This window comes from Crocuta crocuta, unplaced genomic scaffold (genome assembly GCF_008692635.1).
Source record: "Crocuta crocuta isolate KB4526 unplaced genomic scaffold, BGI_CrCroc_1.0 scaffold154, whole genome shotgun sequence".
Taxonomy (NCBI): Eukaryota; Metazoa; Chordata; class Mammalia; order Carnivora; family Hyaenidae; genus Crocuta; species Crocuta crocuta.
The window spans coordinates 11,864,042-11,880,940 of NW_027530545.1; the positions used below are offsets into that span (position 1 = coordinate 11,864,042).

The 16,899-nt window shown below is 38.1% G+C and overlaps 1 protein-coding gene across 1 annotated transcript in view; it reads right to left on the reverse strand.

Annotated features, from left to right (window-relative positions):
* Positions 1 to 16,899, reverse strand: part of ARHGAP15 (Rho GTPase activating protein 15) — a 623,791-nt gene that overhangs the window by 517,528 nt on the left and 89,364 nt on the right. Inside the window, exons 4-5 of the mRNA XM_077767808.1 lie at positions 15,736 to 15,797; positions 4,156 to 4,243 (exon numbers count right to left, since the gene is read on the reverse strand). Coding sequence (XP_077623934.1) covers positions 4,156 to 4,243; positions 15,736 to 15,797 — 150 coding nt within the window. The remainder of the gene's footprint in view (positions 1 to 4,155; positions 4,244 to 15,735; positions 15,798 to 16,899) is intronic.

The window sequence follows — 16,899 nt, forward strand, 5'->3', positions numbered from 1 at the left end:
AAAAAAAAGAAAGAAAGAAAGAAAGGAAGGAAGAAAGAAAGAAAAAAAAAAGAAATAAAAAGCAGGACATATTTAGAGAAAGAGGCAAGAAACAAAAAAGGCATATACTGTGGTTTCATTTATGTAAATTCAAAAGCAGCCAAAGTAAACTAAATTTCTTAAGGGCTATAGATACAGCTGGTTCAGGTGGGGAAGTAATAAAAAATTATAAAATAATAGCTAAAATGCAGTATAACTCTGTGGGAAGGGAAGAGGTTGATGAATCAGAGAAAAATGGCAGCGGGTGGAGCTTCAGAAGACCTGAAAGAGTCTGTATCTCCATTTAGGCAATGGTTATGTAGGAGTTTGATTAATAACTTTTAAAATATACATACATATTATACATTTCACTAAAAAATTATTTCTGTATTTTCCAACAACGGTATTTTACAAATTTAAAGTAGTTACAAATCAAAATACATTTATTAAAAAAAAAAAAAACTATGAGAATACGAGCATCATCCTCTCCTTCATAATCCAGAAATTCCAATTGCAGGGACACCAGAGGTTGTCAAATGCTCTGACTCACAGGAGGGCCAGCCAGTCTTGACCAGACTTTCTCTGGTCAGAGTGAGGTGAACAAAACAGAGAGAGTGCATGTAGACATAGAAGAGGGGTAGTTCCCCATTTTGGTAAAGTCTGTATATCATTCTGAGGATTTGTCCTACCTCAATTTGGGATTGGGATATTTTTTATGCCCTTTCTATTAGAAAGTAACAGTGGTAGTTAAGTGGTAGCTTACTCTTTAATGTCCTTATTAAGAACAAACAGGGGAGCCTGGGTGGCTCAGTTGGTTAGGCAGCCAACTTTGGCTTGGGTCATGATCTCGCAGTTTGTGAGTTCGAGCCCTGCGTCAGGCTCTGTGCTGGCAGCTCAGAGCCTGGAGGCTGCTTCGGATTCTGTGTCTCCCTCTCTATCTGGCCCTCCCCTGCTCACGCCCTGTCTCTGTCTCTCAAAAATAAACATTAAAAATTTTTTTTAAAGAAATAAAAACAAACAAAACAGAAGGAGTCAGTCCTCTTTTTCCTTGAATAGGTCACTGAGGACCCAGAACCTATGAATCCCTAATTTACACACACCAGTGAAATGATTCTGTGTCTGTTTCCAGGAAAAGGCTGCTTCTGATAGAAATCTGAGTTGGTTACAAACTGCAGGAACTTCAGCGAGAAAGAGAGTCTAACATGGAATGTGGGATCAGGCACACTTTAGGAATGCTGTATTAAATGTGAAAGTCATAGGCTAAGAGCCACCGGAGGAAGATGAGAGCCCCAGGAAAATGTATATAGTCATGCAAGAGCCCCGTCTAGAGCCCCAAATGGAGGAATGGCTTCACTTTCAGAATTATCAGTGCTCAGACACAACGTTTACACTCCCTGGGGATACATAGTTCCCTTTTGGAGACCCGACATGCCTTACATGCCCATGTTCTTTGAGTTAATGTGTTTTCTTTTGTATACAAGTCCGCACCAGGTCAAGTGCAAAACTCATATGATGTAAAAATATGTTATAATTATATTATGTCCTTTATTGTGTACTATAGAATATACATACTTAAAGAGTATATTAGACAATATGAATTAATTGATGGCTACTACTCATGTTTTCTTTTGTTAGGTAATTTCATTTCCTATTAATTCTGTTGGCAGATACCACTATCCCCATTTTATAGATGAGGACTCTGAAGCTCAAAGAAGTAGAATGACTTTGTCAGCTCCTAAGCAGCAAGCCTGGAATGAAGTCCCCTGTGGTTGAACTTCAAAGCCCTGCTCCTAGCTACTTGCTGCTTTGTCTTACCACTGCATTAACATTCAAAGATCATTCCTATAAAGATTAAAATGCCACTTACTCTCTTAAACCACATTCTGTACTCACTCACTTAGTTTCTACTGACCCCTTGGAGGAAAGGACAGACTTTTCCCCAGAAGCACAATGAACAATACCAGGACATGTATAAGGGAGTGCAAGGGAAATTCAGAAATTTGAGCATAAATCTCTTTCAAAATAAAACCACAACATCTTTAATCAAGGCCTGGCAATCATCATATCATTTCTCTGAGACTGGAATTGGTAAATGTGGGCTATCCCACTAGGCCTTTAATACTTGGTTAGAAATGTATCCAAGAAGTTGACTAGCAGGACAATTCATGCAGTACAAACATGAATCTGTAATTCTCTTCCCCATTACCACAAAACACAGTTCCTGCCCTGAATTCACTTTGAAGACGAGTGCCTGGGAGAAACCATAAGAGCACTGAAAATGGGGCCAGAAGTAATAAATAGGGTCTGCCAAAAAATGTTAACGAACTTCTTCTAAACGTAAAATCTATTGTCAGTTTACAGCTCTGAAGGTTGAACTGGAGGCATGCAATTAGTGAGCTGACTTGAAAGGTTTATCTAAAAGATTTCTTTCACCTGTATAAAATTAAGCAGCTGATGATTATATCTCCTGGTACTGGTATGAGGAGAGTAAAATATAAAATAAAAATAAAACCAAACACTTTAATGTGGAATCTAATCTAATCTCTCGCATTATCCCAGAACATTCACATAAACTTGGCTACAGCGGAATTCTTCTCACCCAGCAGGACGAAGATCATCTTCTCAGCAGCCCAACTTGCCAAGCAAGTGACTTTCCTCCCTTCCTGACTTCCCCCTTAGAACTCATTCAAAGGGAAGACAAAGCCCCTGTGAGTGGATAGGAGGGGGGTTTGTGCCTGGCCCTTAGGGGTACTTTATTTTTCTTAAAAAGATTATCTCCACCTTACTGTAGGCCCCAAATAAAAACAAAACAAAAGCCTAGAACAAATTTCTGAGGCAGTTTAAATTAAAAATACAAACGATTGAGATATATTTTAAATTTATTTATACTTAGTTTACAGATTGGACCGCACTGAGACTCCAAAACCAGCAAGCCACTTGGGGATAAAGACTATTGCAATTATCTGGGACAAGCCAAATGCTACCTTTTGTTCTTCTATTTAAAAACAAACAAACAAACATCTCCTAGCAAATGATTTTCTATTTCCTATTTAAAGAGGATTACATAGCAAACAAGACTAGTGGCTGGAAAGCAAAGAACTTTCCAGCGTTTTATTACCTGCCAAATACAAATTAGTTCATTGTGGTTAACTCCTGCCAGGCGACCTCTCTCCCTGCTGCCCATCAGGCTGATGGGGGAGGGCAGGTTGCTTCCTGCCCGGTGTCCTTCCTAATCAGGAGGCTGTCAGACATGCTGCCTACCCACTGTCTCCCACATCGCATGGCAGCTCTGGTGTTGGGGCATCAAGGTTCAGAGCTTGAATTGCCCCAGTCACTAACTCGGAATTGCTCCTACTCACTGTCCCTGTCAAATCGCTGTGGGCCTATGTGAAGCCCTCCTCCAGGTACAATAAAGAAACCCTACAAATTTCACTTTGTAATAACTACAGGTTACAGAAATTGTATTAGCTCCATTAGATGGAGCCAGAAATATTCAGAAAGGTTAGCTGGATATAGTGAATGTCGCAGTTAGACCAAGATAAAAAATCACTTTGTTAACTTAGAGTGTTTCCTCATTGGTAACACCCTATATTAAGGTGCCATTTATAAACAGTTTATTATTATTTATTAATGTATGAAGCACTTTATAGCATGCTAGATAACAACTTAAATTCATGTATTAAAGATGCACATACATGGTTTAATAGGATTTACGTCTTATAATATTCTTTAAAACAGCTTCCCATAGTCTCATCCGTTAAGCATTTATTACTAATGCATTTTATAACATACTTTATAATACATTATTTGAGCAAGTAGCTGCATTTAGTGATCATTTCATAAATAAGAATAAAGCATTTATAAATGGCACCTTAATTTAAAGTGTTACCTTCACATTATTAGATAGCTGTTCACCATCCATCTCATTTTGCGATTATTCTCCAAATGCACCACTTAATAAAACAGACACTAAGTTCTATTTTCCCTTCATCTGGTTAAAAGTTTATTGAGTCATTTCCTCCATCTGCTTTCAGTTGTTGGGAGCTTGGAGGCTTTAGTATGATTTCTGATGAAGCCAAACTTTTAATTCAATACTGTCTGTGAAGATGATAATAGTAGGAATGGAGAGCTACCTACCATGTTAGCCAGTGCTTGCTGCTTAGATTCTTTGTAAAATTCAAGTTTTCGACTAGAAAGGACGATCCAGGAAGTAGACCAGTTTTTCCTTAGGAAAAAAAAAAAAAGGTAAAAAAGCATTATCACTTGAAGAAATCTTTCATAGATATTGTATAAGCAACATTTGGAATGAGTAGACTGTATTTTTCATTCGTCTTCATAAATATCTTTTCTTTATTAAAATCTATAGGTGGTATGGAATTTGGGTAACAATAAGGACATTCTGTAATTTTTAAAAATCATGGCATTTATGGCAAACATTTCTCAATTTGAATTTTCTCCCAAATTCTTTTTCATGAACAAACACTCCAATTTTTGTGTATCCATGTCCCCCCACTCCACAGTCTGTTTCCACAGCAAGCCAAAAATAGCAAAGTAAAAACGGATATCAGAACCCCTGCCTTCATTGTTACTTCTTCTCATTGTTTCAGTAGATATTAGAATCTGAAAAACTAGCTAGTGTGTCGCTGCGTACCTCAAAATATTTTTTAATGTTGAATCTCACTGGAAATCAAAGAAAGGCAAATAAAAAGAGTGAAATGCTTTTTCCCTCCTTGCCAATCAATTGGCAAGAATTAGAAGGAGTAACATGGGTTACTGAGAGTGTGGAGAAATGGATTCTCCAATACAACTCTGGTGGGAGTGTACACAAGCATGTTTTTCTGGAATGAATTTCGCAATATGTTTTATTTAAGTTTATTTATTTATTTTAAGGAACCGTGAGTGGGGCAGGGACACAGAGAGAAGGCAAGAGAGAGTCCCAAGCAGGCTCCACACTGTCAGCACCAAGCCCAAGGCGGGGCTCAAACCCAAGAACCTTGAGATCATGACAGGAGCTGAAATGGAGTCAGACGCTTAACGGAGTGAACTACCCAGACACCCCAGCAATATGTTTTTCCTTTTAATCTTTTAAAATATGTTTGTCTTTTGACTAAACAAGTCCATTCCTACGAATGTAAGTTTATCCTAAAGAAGTTATCTCTTAAGTTGGTAGGCCTGTGTGCACAAGAATGAAGTACTCCATTATTTCTTAATTCTGCACCTAAAATATATTTTAAAAGATTAGTTGCCTAAATTGCATAAAATAGATTCCTATAATGGAAAATGAATCCTATGCTGTAAAAGAATACGGATATGGGAAGATTGTAACAAAGACCATAATACAATATGTAGTTTATAACACCATACTGTGTATCTGCCTAAGACTATTATTCCCTCCTCTGAGCCTCTTCTGATGATTCATTTCATTCAACAGAAGCTCAAATATTACATCCTAAATGCATTCCATGACTTCTTCACACAGCACTTATTGATTAAATTGAAAAATAATTTGTGTATTTTTCACCTCTATCTCCCACCATTCTAAAAAAGGCCTCAAAAGGATAGAAAGCATTTCATGCTTATGGAAGTATCCCCAAGTGGCCAGCACAGTGACTTGGACAGAGGAGGTACCACCCATGTACTCAATGAATCATTGTTTGAACTTAGGCATAGGGAGTAAAAGCTGGAAATAACAATAGTTAAATCAGGCGATAAAATCACTGCTTTTGATTTTCCTTTGTATTTCTTGCTGTTTATCAAATATCCTGCATTGAGCATGTATTCCTTCAGCAATTATATGTGTGCATTTGTGTCATGAAGAATGCCCTTTTTTAGATAGTAAAACATGAAGGAGATTAATACACCTAAGTTTCTATCCATTATATCAATTGCTGCAGTTTGCTTTAACACTCATTTCAAAACAACTGATTTCATTTTATAAAAGTGGTACAAAAAAAGTTTAAAGACACACTTTCTTTATTCAGGTCAATAGAAGCCTACACAAAAATATGCTTAAAATGATCCTTTATGATCTTTGTGTAATTTATTTCCCCTTGCTTCTTAGAACTTAGGGGTTTGATTGAAAGGACAGCTTTGAATTCAGTAAAGTTAATATTTTATTTAACAGTTTATTGTCAAGTTGGTTTCCATATAACCCCCAGTGCTCATCCCCACAAGTGCCCTCCTCCATGCACATCACACCCCTTCCCCTCCCCCCACCCCATCTGCCCCATCTCAGTTTGTTCTTGGCATTCAAGAGTCTCTCATGGTTTGCCTCCCTCTCTCTCCCCCACTATTTTTTCCCTTCTTCTCCCCCATGGTCCTTCATTAAGTTCCTCCTAATCCTCTTATATGTGCAAGTAAAGTTAATATTTTCACCAAGATTAGATTACTCTTACATACCTGAAGCTTTCATAATCATACCTCATTGTGTAAAAAAAAATGATAAGAAAAACCAAATAATATGTATTTTCCAATGTGCAAATATGAATATTATGTTCTTGGACCCGCTTGTCTTCAAATGGGTCTACCATTTCAACAAAACATTGAAAAAGGTTGAAACACACACACACACACACACACACACACACACACACACACAGAAGGCCACAAAGTCTTTTCCCCTCCTTTCCCCTAAAGCCGACTTCGCCCCTTGGGTACCAGTAGCAGCAAAAGGGATTGAGGGCAGCCATAGTTTGTCTCTACTCAGGTCATAATATCAGGTGATCCCGTAAAGAGAAAAGAAAAACATTGGAAAGACTGCCGGCCTCCACTGGGCATCTTTTATGTCCACCTCTTATTTTGACAGTATGTGATCAGGGAATATGGAACACCCTCAAACTGATGGAACCCGTATTTAACCTGCCTGTTATATTTCCCACTAGATCTTTCAGCCCCTGGCAGGGAGATATTATACCTTATTTGTTTCCCGTCTATAGCGAGCCCTGGATAAATGGTTCTGATTTGAATCTGTTTCAGATGTTGATGGTTTACAGAACGTGTTGGCATCACTCTTCCCTTCCTTAAACTCCGGACTGGAACTGGTTAGAAACGAAGTTGCGTGAAATTCAATTATCTCATGGTTCTCTGTTAGAACTTTGAACTGTTATGAAATGTTCCCTGGCCGGCAAATCCTGATGCCCACATCTGGAATGGTAAGAACTGCAAGGCCTGGAACCTTGGCACTACGAACTGCCCTGACACTTTCATTTTGAATTTATAAATTACAATGCATCTATGGTGTCAAAAGAGAAGTGAAGATTTTTTCAACTTTCTTAAAATAATTTTATTTCAAAAGGAAGAAATGTTGTTGTCAACCTTTTTTAGATGCCCCCATATCAGTTCAGGTTTTTTTCCAGTATTTCTTTAAAAATAAAAATTAGCATAAATTATTGTGAGTACCTAATCAAGACCTAAAGTTTGATTGTCCAGTAGAGGTTGAGTTTCACAAAAAAGATAATGAAGCTACTAATAGGTCCACTTATTAATATAGAGAATGAGGCTCAGAGAGTTTAGGAAACTTACTTAAGGCCACTTAGATTTAGAATCAAACTCAGTTTCTCTGACTTTGAAGCCTGTAATCTGTTCACTACTTAATGCTGTCTTTTTTTTTTTTTTTTTTAAGGATTAAGCATTACTAACTTGGCTAAGGAAATTGTCAATGTCAGATCTCACCATGGGTTGGGTTGACATGCTGACACTGTGAAAGCTAGTGTGTACAGCCTGTGACAAAGCAGGAGCCATGTAGGCTCCCTTATGAACTACTTTGCCTGATCCTAATTGGAAGGACAGAACACAGACCTGGCACTTCCAAACTCTCTACTTCTCTTAGAAGTTACACTGATTTAAAGGATGGACCATTCAACTCCTCAAAAGCTGGAGGCAAGGCACCTAACAGTGGCACCTCTGTCTCTTTTCTGCTGAGGAATTATTCTGCTCAGTGATGAGCAGACTCATCTGTACTCTGTGAAGATCAAAAAACCAGGAAGTGAGTCAAAGCCTCTAGTCTAGGAATGGCTGAGAATTCACATAATGGGCACAACTTTCAACCTGTGACTTAAGTTGGAACCTACTTTTATGGATGAGGTACTCTGGGACTTGACCAATTTCTGTCCAATATCTGGTTCATACCCCATCTGGTAGGTTTGGCTTGTGGTGCCTGTAATTCTCAGGATATCAGTTGAAGAGCTTTCTCCCCTCACTACTCTAATATGGGAGCCACTTGGATGGCATCATCAGCTCTGGAGAGAGTCGTGAAAAGGGTCAACTGGCAAACTTTTGCCCTGATTTGAACTTTTAATACTTTCTTTATGCAATCAAATCCTTAGAGGTGACTAGTGCTCAGTGTAATGAGAGACAACCCAGGAAACAAGTTACTCCTGCAAACTTGAAGGCGTAGCCAGAACAGGTAAGTCTTGCAGTTTCTGATGAACCTTTTAAAATAGATCCTTCAAGGATGAAGCAGTTTTCAGAATAGAGAGGAAGCCCTTCTACTCCCCCATCTCCTCCAAAGAGACAGACATCATCCCTAACCTCTTACAGCCTTTCCACTTCTGTGCACATTATCTGACATTTGGTAGGTATCTATTAAAGGTTTTTGAGCAAAAGGGTATATATGGACTCTCAAATTTCAGGAAGGTCACACATCTAGATTTTTTTTCCCTGCTCTGTTATTCACTAACAAGGTATACAAAAGCACCAACCTCCTGTATGTCTCTTCTCTGTTCCTTAGTCCCCTAGTGTTTTCATAAGTCATTCCTAACATTAAAGAAACAACAACTATTTAATGCTGCTGGTTTAGTGTATCTTTTTCTAATTTCTAATTTCTAATTTTATAATTTATAATTCTACTGGCAATACTTGAACTTTCTCTAGAGGTCTTTCTGACTTTCAGAGGTGTGTCAATAAGAGGAGTTATTATGCATGCATTGTCCCCACTCTGCTAGGTATTACACCTGGTATTTTGTTATATGTGTCGAGTAATTAAATCACAAACTCAGTCAGCTGTATCTATTGAGCTTCCACCACACAACGGTCACCATTCCAAGAACTGAATATATAAAGGCAACAGGGGAGCCTGAGTGGCTCTGTTGGTTAAGCGTCCGACTCTTGATTTTGGCTCAGGTCATGATCTCATAGCTCACGGGTTTAAGCCCCACATTGGGCTCTGCACCGACAGCTGCGAGCTGTTACGAAATGTTCTCTCTCCCTCTCTCTCTGCCCCTCCCCTGCTTGCTCTCTCTCGCTCTCAAGATAAGTAAACTGAATCTATAAAGGCAAATAAGAGACACCTCAAGGGGAGGTCTCAGGGGAAGACAGGCAGTAAACACAGAAACCGATAAAGCCTCCACATGACACTGGGAGGTGTCCCCGTATTACAGATGAGGGCACTGAGGCTTGGTGAGTCTGTTTCCTACTCAAAGGCATAGAAGTCATAAATATGGAATTCGAGCCAAGTCTCTCAGGTCTCAAAGGCCCCACTCACTATGCTGCCTCGGCTGTCTGTAGAGCAGACGACATGCAGTTCTGCATTAGTCATTCTGAGCGCATGTATGGAGAGCCTCATCATAGGCTCTGAGAAAGGAAGATAAAGAACTTTTGTCAAACAAGTACTTACATGTCTTTCTCCTTGGAGTCAGGCCACTTCTTAGCCTGACCTGGGATGTGGTGAGCCCTTTATACCCTACCTTCCCCTGATGGCTAGCAGGTGAACTTATCCATTGGTGGAAGGCAATTAAGGCCTCATCATTTCATCATCCTTACAGTAAAAGCAGTCTTTTCTATTTCTCCACGCGGAGGCGGAAAACCCCAAACTACTGGATATGGACTTATGATTAAGGAAGACACATAGCTCAGGAAATATTCAACCTCAGTAAGTCAGAGGTCCTAGGAATAGGTGGACAGTCTCCCCACAAATGAATGGATAACAATCAAGAGAAGGACTGACATGGACACTAGTGACTCAATGCAGGAAACAGATTGTTACTCAAGAAATGCAAGTATTTGTGTTATTTTTCTTTTGGAAAAACCGCAAATCACGCCAAAGGTGGGGAGAAGGGTTTACTACAATTAGAAAGGAGGAAAACTAAAGTTGAATGACAATTATTTACATGTATGCAATTGATGGGACATTTTATTCAAGTGAGACACTTATCAAAATTTTCATAAAACAAATCCTCAGTTGTGAAGGGGCGCAGGGCAGAAGCAGGGCGGAGCTGGAGGTGAAATCCCCCCAGACCCACAAACAGCATCATCTTGGCAGAAAACTCTTTGCATTCTACAAAATGGACACCGGGTGGCAGCACATAATAACAGCAACTTTGTAACTGCTTATCTGAAGAAGGCTAGGTCATGCTTAAAATATTTATTACCATTATAAGAATTTGTTAGCCTGAGCTCAGGTGTAACGCATTTGTTTGTTTTATATCCTACACTCACGTCTCCTATGCCTTCTTTAGGTAGTGACAGATGGCCAACCAAAAGTCAGAGGAAAATAGACATGCAATAGCTTCATAAATTTCAGACTCTCTTTGGGCCACATGCCTTTGTTATCTGACTTGGTCACACGGGATTTGACATGATTCCCCACAGTGGCAGGAATGAAAGTGATTTACGCCAGTATCCCTGACTGTCTGTAAAATCCCTTGGTCCCTGTTAAATGTTCTTACTCATTCTCAAACTGGTAGGTTAGGAAATTATTTCTTCTCTCTCATAGTCTAAGTCTCTTGTAAATCGCCACTGCTAAAAGTGGGCCAAACAAACACAGAAGCATAAACACACAAATCTCTGTCAGTATCAAGAAATGTAAACTCTTGACATATTCGAAGAGTTATCAGATGTTGGAAATTATAGCATATAGCAGAAATTTTAAAACTAAAGCAAACTTTTACAAATTAACTTCTGTATTCTGTACTATCCAAATCTTCCCTCCAGTCCTCACTAGTGAACATAAAAAGAGAGAATGACAATTTGGCCTGGAGGAATTTACGGGTATCCTGAGCAGAAAGCGGTAAAGAACAAATAAGTTCACGTTAACAGAGTACTCTGGCATTAGGCTCTAAAGGAAGTCTCTACTGAGAAACAATTGTTCAAAAAAAAAAAAAAGAGAGAGAACAAAACAAAAAAAGAAAGGTCTAAAGAGCAGAATAGAGGGACCAGCTACACACGATAAGACGTATAGAGCACAAGTGAGATGCTCAAGGGGCAGGCACGCAGTGGAAGAGACAGGTGTGGATGGAGAGGTAGTGCATATGCTGTCAGGTGCCTTCTGTACATGAATCGATAGAAAATAGCTTTCCACTAGGGTCTCCCAGAGCTTCAGAGAGGTCTGGGCTACTTCCTTTTGGAGATGGAACTCTCAAAATGAAGGAATTCCTAAACATCACCAGAAAAGCAAACCCTATTTTCAATGTGAACAATTAAAAAGTTAAAGCTGAATGTTAAATGTTTTCAACTTTCAATCCTGTCTGCATATCATATGATAATTTATAGCATACCATTTCAGGATAAGGCTAAATTTATGTCCTTTTATGAATGTCAGATATAGTCAATTGGTTGTCCTTTCTGTTACCTTCTTTTATTCATAGTCAGAAAGAGGTTAAACTCTTCCTAGAGAGAAAGAGAAAATATTTGAAAGAGGGAAGCTAAAAGAAAAAAGGAAAGAGGGGAAATAGGGAAAATAAAAACACAGTGCATGATGTAGATGACCTATCATGGATTTGTGAATAGAAAACTTGATAGAGAGTAATCAAATAATGTTTGCTAAGTGATCACTGAAGGCCTTAGTGCTGTTGACGGTATTAAATAAAAGGACAGTTTTTGTTCCCTGGTCCCAAGAAGTTTCTAGCAAGAGAGAAAACACTAACCTACTTCACACAGAGGACCGGGCTAAAATCTGATACTTACTTTACATACAAAAAGATTAGGGAGGAAGGAGAGGTTAATACCAGTGATCAATTTTCTCCATTTGTACAATTGAAAGTAAAATAATAACATAGCCTATCTTACAGTATTATTTCAGTATTACTGGTAGAGCATTTATCCAAGTGCTGGAGAGAGAAAGCATTTAGTAATACTGCTTGTTAACTCACTAAACATATAGCAATATATAAAGCCTTTTAGTGAGTGGGGAAAGGCAACCAAAAGGCATAGAAATACAAACTATAGGGACTATGGTATACATTTAATAGTTACTAAATTTTCAAGGGAATAAAAACTACACAATTTTCAAGATTATGATTAAACTGATCATTTTGTTGCCAGTTACAAAAACATATCGATACTTTGGGCAAACAATATGACAACATGTAGTATTTAAAAAAAAAAAACACAAAAAAACAGGGGCATGTGATTTAATAAAGTATTCCAGGGTTAGCATTTCTCCTAGGAAATAAAAGAAACATTGACAAACAATGGGAGTTTTACTCTAATTACAGCTATTTTAGTAGGAGACTGCAATTAACTTAAAATTCAAATAAATAAGGGTGTAGGAATGGTTTGGTATGTTACAATGCCATCAACCTGGTGGATAGTATGTGTTACTAAACATGGTGACTCTACCTACAATATTCAGTCTGTAAAGCATTTATAATAAAACACAAAAACAAATCCCACAAACGATAGAGAGTAAAATTGGAAAAATACGGATCAAAGTTAAATATTTTTGGTCACTCAGGACTTTGATCAGCAAGGTAAATAGACAGTGAGACACTTGGAGGAGATATTTGCAAAGTCTAAAGTTGACAAGGTATTACTACCTGGAGCAGATTAGGAGTTCTCTTCAAAATAAAGGAGATCAATAGAAAATAAGGAAACATAGGCAATTCTCAGAAGGCAGAACCTGATCAACTCTAAATAGATGAAGTGATGCTCAACTGAAATGCCAGTGAGCGGAATAAAAATAAATGTAGTAACATTCTATTGCCATCCACTTGCAAGACTGAGTTATGTAATGCTGTGTGATGAGTTGATGGCAGGACAGGCTCCCTTCTGCTTTGCAGAAGGAGTGTGAACTGGTGCACTCATTCAGGAAGGAGTCTGGCAGCAGCAGTCAATGGATTTATAAATGTGTATATCTTACCACCAAGCAATCCTTCGCTCCTGGTACAGGCCCCAGAGAGAATGCCTAACAGGTTCATAAGGGGACACATTTGTGTGGTTTATTGCAATGTTGTTTGGGACAGAAGGAGTTAGGGACAATTTAGGTGTCCACTCCTGGGAAGTTAAGTAAAATCTGGTGTATTTACACAATGACAAAATGGGCAGCAGTTGGAAGAAATGAACTCATTTTAAATATATAGATATAGATTCATGACTAAACACTAACAATAAATAGATGTAATGAGAAACAGAATGAAGTTTATAACACAAATAAGGCTTTTGCAATTTAGAGCACATTCACATACACACAACTACATGCTATTTACTAGAACGACACACATATAACCACATAACTATATGGAAAGTGGATTTGATGAACATATACTCTACAGACGATTGAAGTGAGGATTGGAGACTGAAAATAAAATAAAACCAGTTAGGGGTCTTGCGCAGAATGATGATAATAAAAGGCCACACACTGAAGAGTAAAATCAACTCAAGTCAGTGCACCTGATGTTAAATGAAAAACGAAACTGAGATGTATATAACTTTATATGAAAAAAGCTGAAAGAATGCATAATTGTATGCAAACTGGTTGAAATAACAATAAAACAAAGCACAAGCTAATGTTTATATGAATTTAAACTAGGACACAAAAATGATTTACAAACTGATTAAAGTTACAACAAATGAAACATACAAAATGGTATATACACCAATTGAAACTGCCTAAAAAAATGTATTCATTGGAGTTGGTTATGCCCTCTGAGTTTTCTTGACACCATCTTCTAAGAAAAAAGTTTTATCAGGACAGTTTAAGGGCGAAAACACTATGAAACCATTTTGGTGGGGCATCATCTTTATTTTCTGGCCTTCCTTTCATCAGTATCTCCTCCTCTTCCATGCACCGGGCTTGAGGGCAAGCTCTCACGGCCTCTCCCCTACCCAGCCCCAGCGAAAGCTGAAGTGATAACTCAGACAAGGCTTTAGGTCCTTTTCTGTCCTTCCTTTGGGCTCTGTGAGCACATAACTGGTAAGGTAAGAAAGGGTCGACTTACTCATCTGGGGAAGAGCCATTGCTGCCCTCAGCACTACTCCCACAAGCTGATGCCATTGGGAGTGAGGTCTAAGGAAAAGGAGGTCACTAGGATGGATTAATCAAAGTCAAAAAAAATCCTCCTGTCACCCTTATACAAAACAACTCCCTAAACCAGATTATCCACTGGGGTGCGGACAAGTCCAGTGTCTTAAAGCAGCCTCACATTTGACTCTGTCTCCTATTCATGTCTCTCCTGGACTCTTCAAAAGAATTTGGCTACAGAGTTACTGCAGAAAAACTGTAAAAGAGGGATCAAGGCCCTGTTTACTGTCTGAGAATAAAGCACGATATGAGTAAAAAAATTAGAGCTTGTTCCTTAAAATTGAAATAGCAATTTTAAGCAGTAGTAGAATTATAGATGATTGTTTTCTCCAGTTTTACTCCTTTTAAATAAATATATACATACTCCACTACAACAGCAAACAAAAGAATACTTCATGGCCTATTGTTGGCCAGAGTGCCATTCTAGTAATGAATTGCATTCTACAATTAACAAGTGTCCCATTGTGTAGCTAATTAGTACATTCATCCTTTACGGTTTTAACTGTTAATAATATAGTCATAAGTAAATGCTTTGTCTCCCAATTTGAGCACCTTCTACATATCTTTGTAGCTTGTATACCACCTAGCACAAAGCTAAGAGTATAATAGTACCTATAGGAGAAATAGGAAAAATTCTAAAATGGAAATGATTATTTCTAAATATCCCACACATAGAGAATGTCTTGCATCTTTCTCTACCTTTTATCAACCTTATTTTTTCCTTTTTTGGCTTTTGTTGTGGTGGTCGCATGAGGAATTCTTTTCTCTGATTTCTCTAACCTTACTCTGTGTTCCTTTCACCTCCAAATATGGCAACATTCAACTTTTTATTTGACAGATTATTTTATTTTCCTTTTATCTTTCTCAATGAATATTATCTGAGTAACAAATGTATTTCAAATCCTCCATTCTTCAAAAATTATGCTCCCACATGAAACGATGCTCAGCATCCCTCCTCATCAGGGAAATACAAATCAAAACCACACTGAGATACCACCTCACGCCAGTCAGAGTGGCTAAAANTCTTAATCTGTTAAACCCAACTCAAGACCCATTATCTTATTTATTTGCATTTTTTTTAAGATTCAAGTTCCCGGGGTGTCTGGATGGCTCAGTTGGTTAAGTGTCCAACTTGATTTTGGTCATGATCTAGTGGCTCATGAGATCAAGCCTCGCGTCTCTCTTCTCTCCCTGCTCTTGCCCCTGTCTCAAAATAAATAAATAAACTTAAAAGAAAAAAAAAGATTTCAAGTTCTAGGAGGACAAGAGCACTTCATTTAATATTATGTGCACTGATATAGAATGTAGTGCTTTATTAGAAAACTGTAATTACGTTAAAATGTTGATCACAGCGATAGCAGAGGGGAATATTCTAGTATTGTACGAGAGGGGCTTCCTTTCTCAACAACAGCAGTGACACAAGTTGAGGAGATGGAGAACTATCACAGTTGTGTAAAAGTGAATTAAGAAACTTTTATTACCTTAGTTTCTTTCCTCCATCTGCAATTTTAGCTTTTTGAAGATATCCTTCTTTTTCAACCATCTGCAAGAAGAAAGCATAAATTAAAACTGTGACAAACTCCTATGCATTATTATTTTGAATGAACCTATGCTCTCCAATAGTCATTGCAATGATGGAAGTTTCCAGTCACAGAACGTCATTAATAATGCATATATAGCTTATGGGAAGTGTCTGCAAGATCATAGTCCTTACAAGCCGTTAAATATCCAAAAGAAAGATTACAAAGAATAATGTGAATGATTTATTAGGTGGTGACACACCTTTATTCACTTTTCTCTCTGTGCACTGAAGTCTCTTGCTTACCAAGTTGATTAACAATGGTAAAACAAAAACACATTTAATGCCTTTCTTAATTTTACTGATCATCCTTAGAAAAGTTCTCCCTTTTCACGCCTAATCCCCACTACCTCATGTATCTGCTGAGGCCAGGAAGTTAAAAGAATTCCATGGAACCAAGTAACTGAGCCAACTGAATTGTGAAAGGGCATTTAAAACAGTGACATTTCACACATTTTGTTCAGTTACCAAGAAATATTGTAGTAGCACTATTTCATTATCTTCTTCTATAATATGGGTTTCCTTCTTTTCCCATTTGTATTTATTGGCTTTCCTTGCTAACATAGATGCAAGTTTCTTAAAGGAGTTTCAACAGTTTGTTACAGCTTCATAGAGTTTTTTGTAGACTTCTAGGGTAAAGAAATGTACAATGCTGATTGTGATGTGTTTACTGCCAGCATAGTAGTCATTTAATTTCTGAGCACCCCATTGCCCCTTTCCTCTGTTGGTCCCACACACCCTTATCTCAAGTCCTTACCCTGTGTTCCATCATTTCACTCTAGATGAATTGCCAACAATTCCCACACTATATGCTAGAACCTTCTAGAAGTCACCTGCCTAACATCAAAGGATACATTCCCTCAGTTCCACCCTATATGCTTTCTCCCTGCCTGTAATACTCCATCCCAACATGTCTCCATCCCATAAACTCCTAAATCCATTAAATCTACTTTAAAATGCAATCTGTGTATTGTTATAGGATCCTTCCAACATTCCTCTGCAATCTCTTTTAAGTGTTTCTGCCCTGAATCCCATTTTCATTCTGCCGTTATCACTACCATAGTGT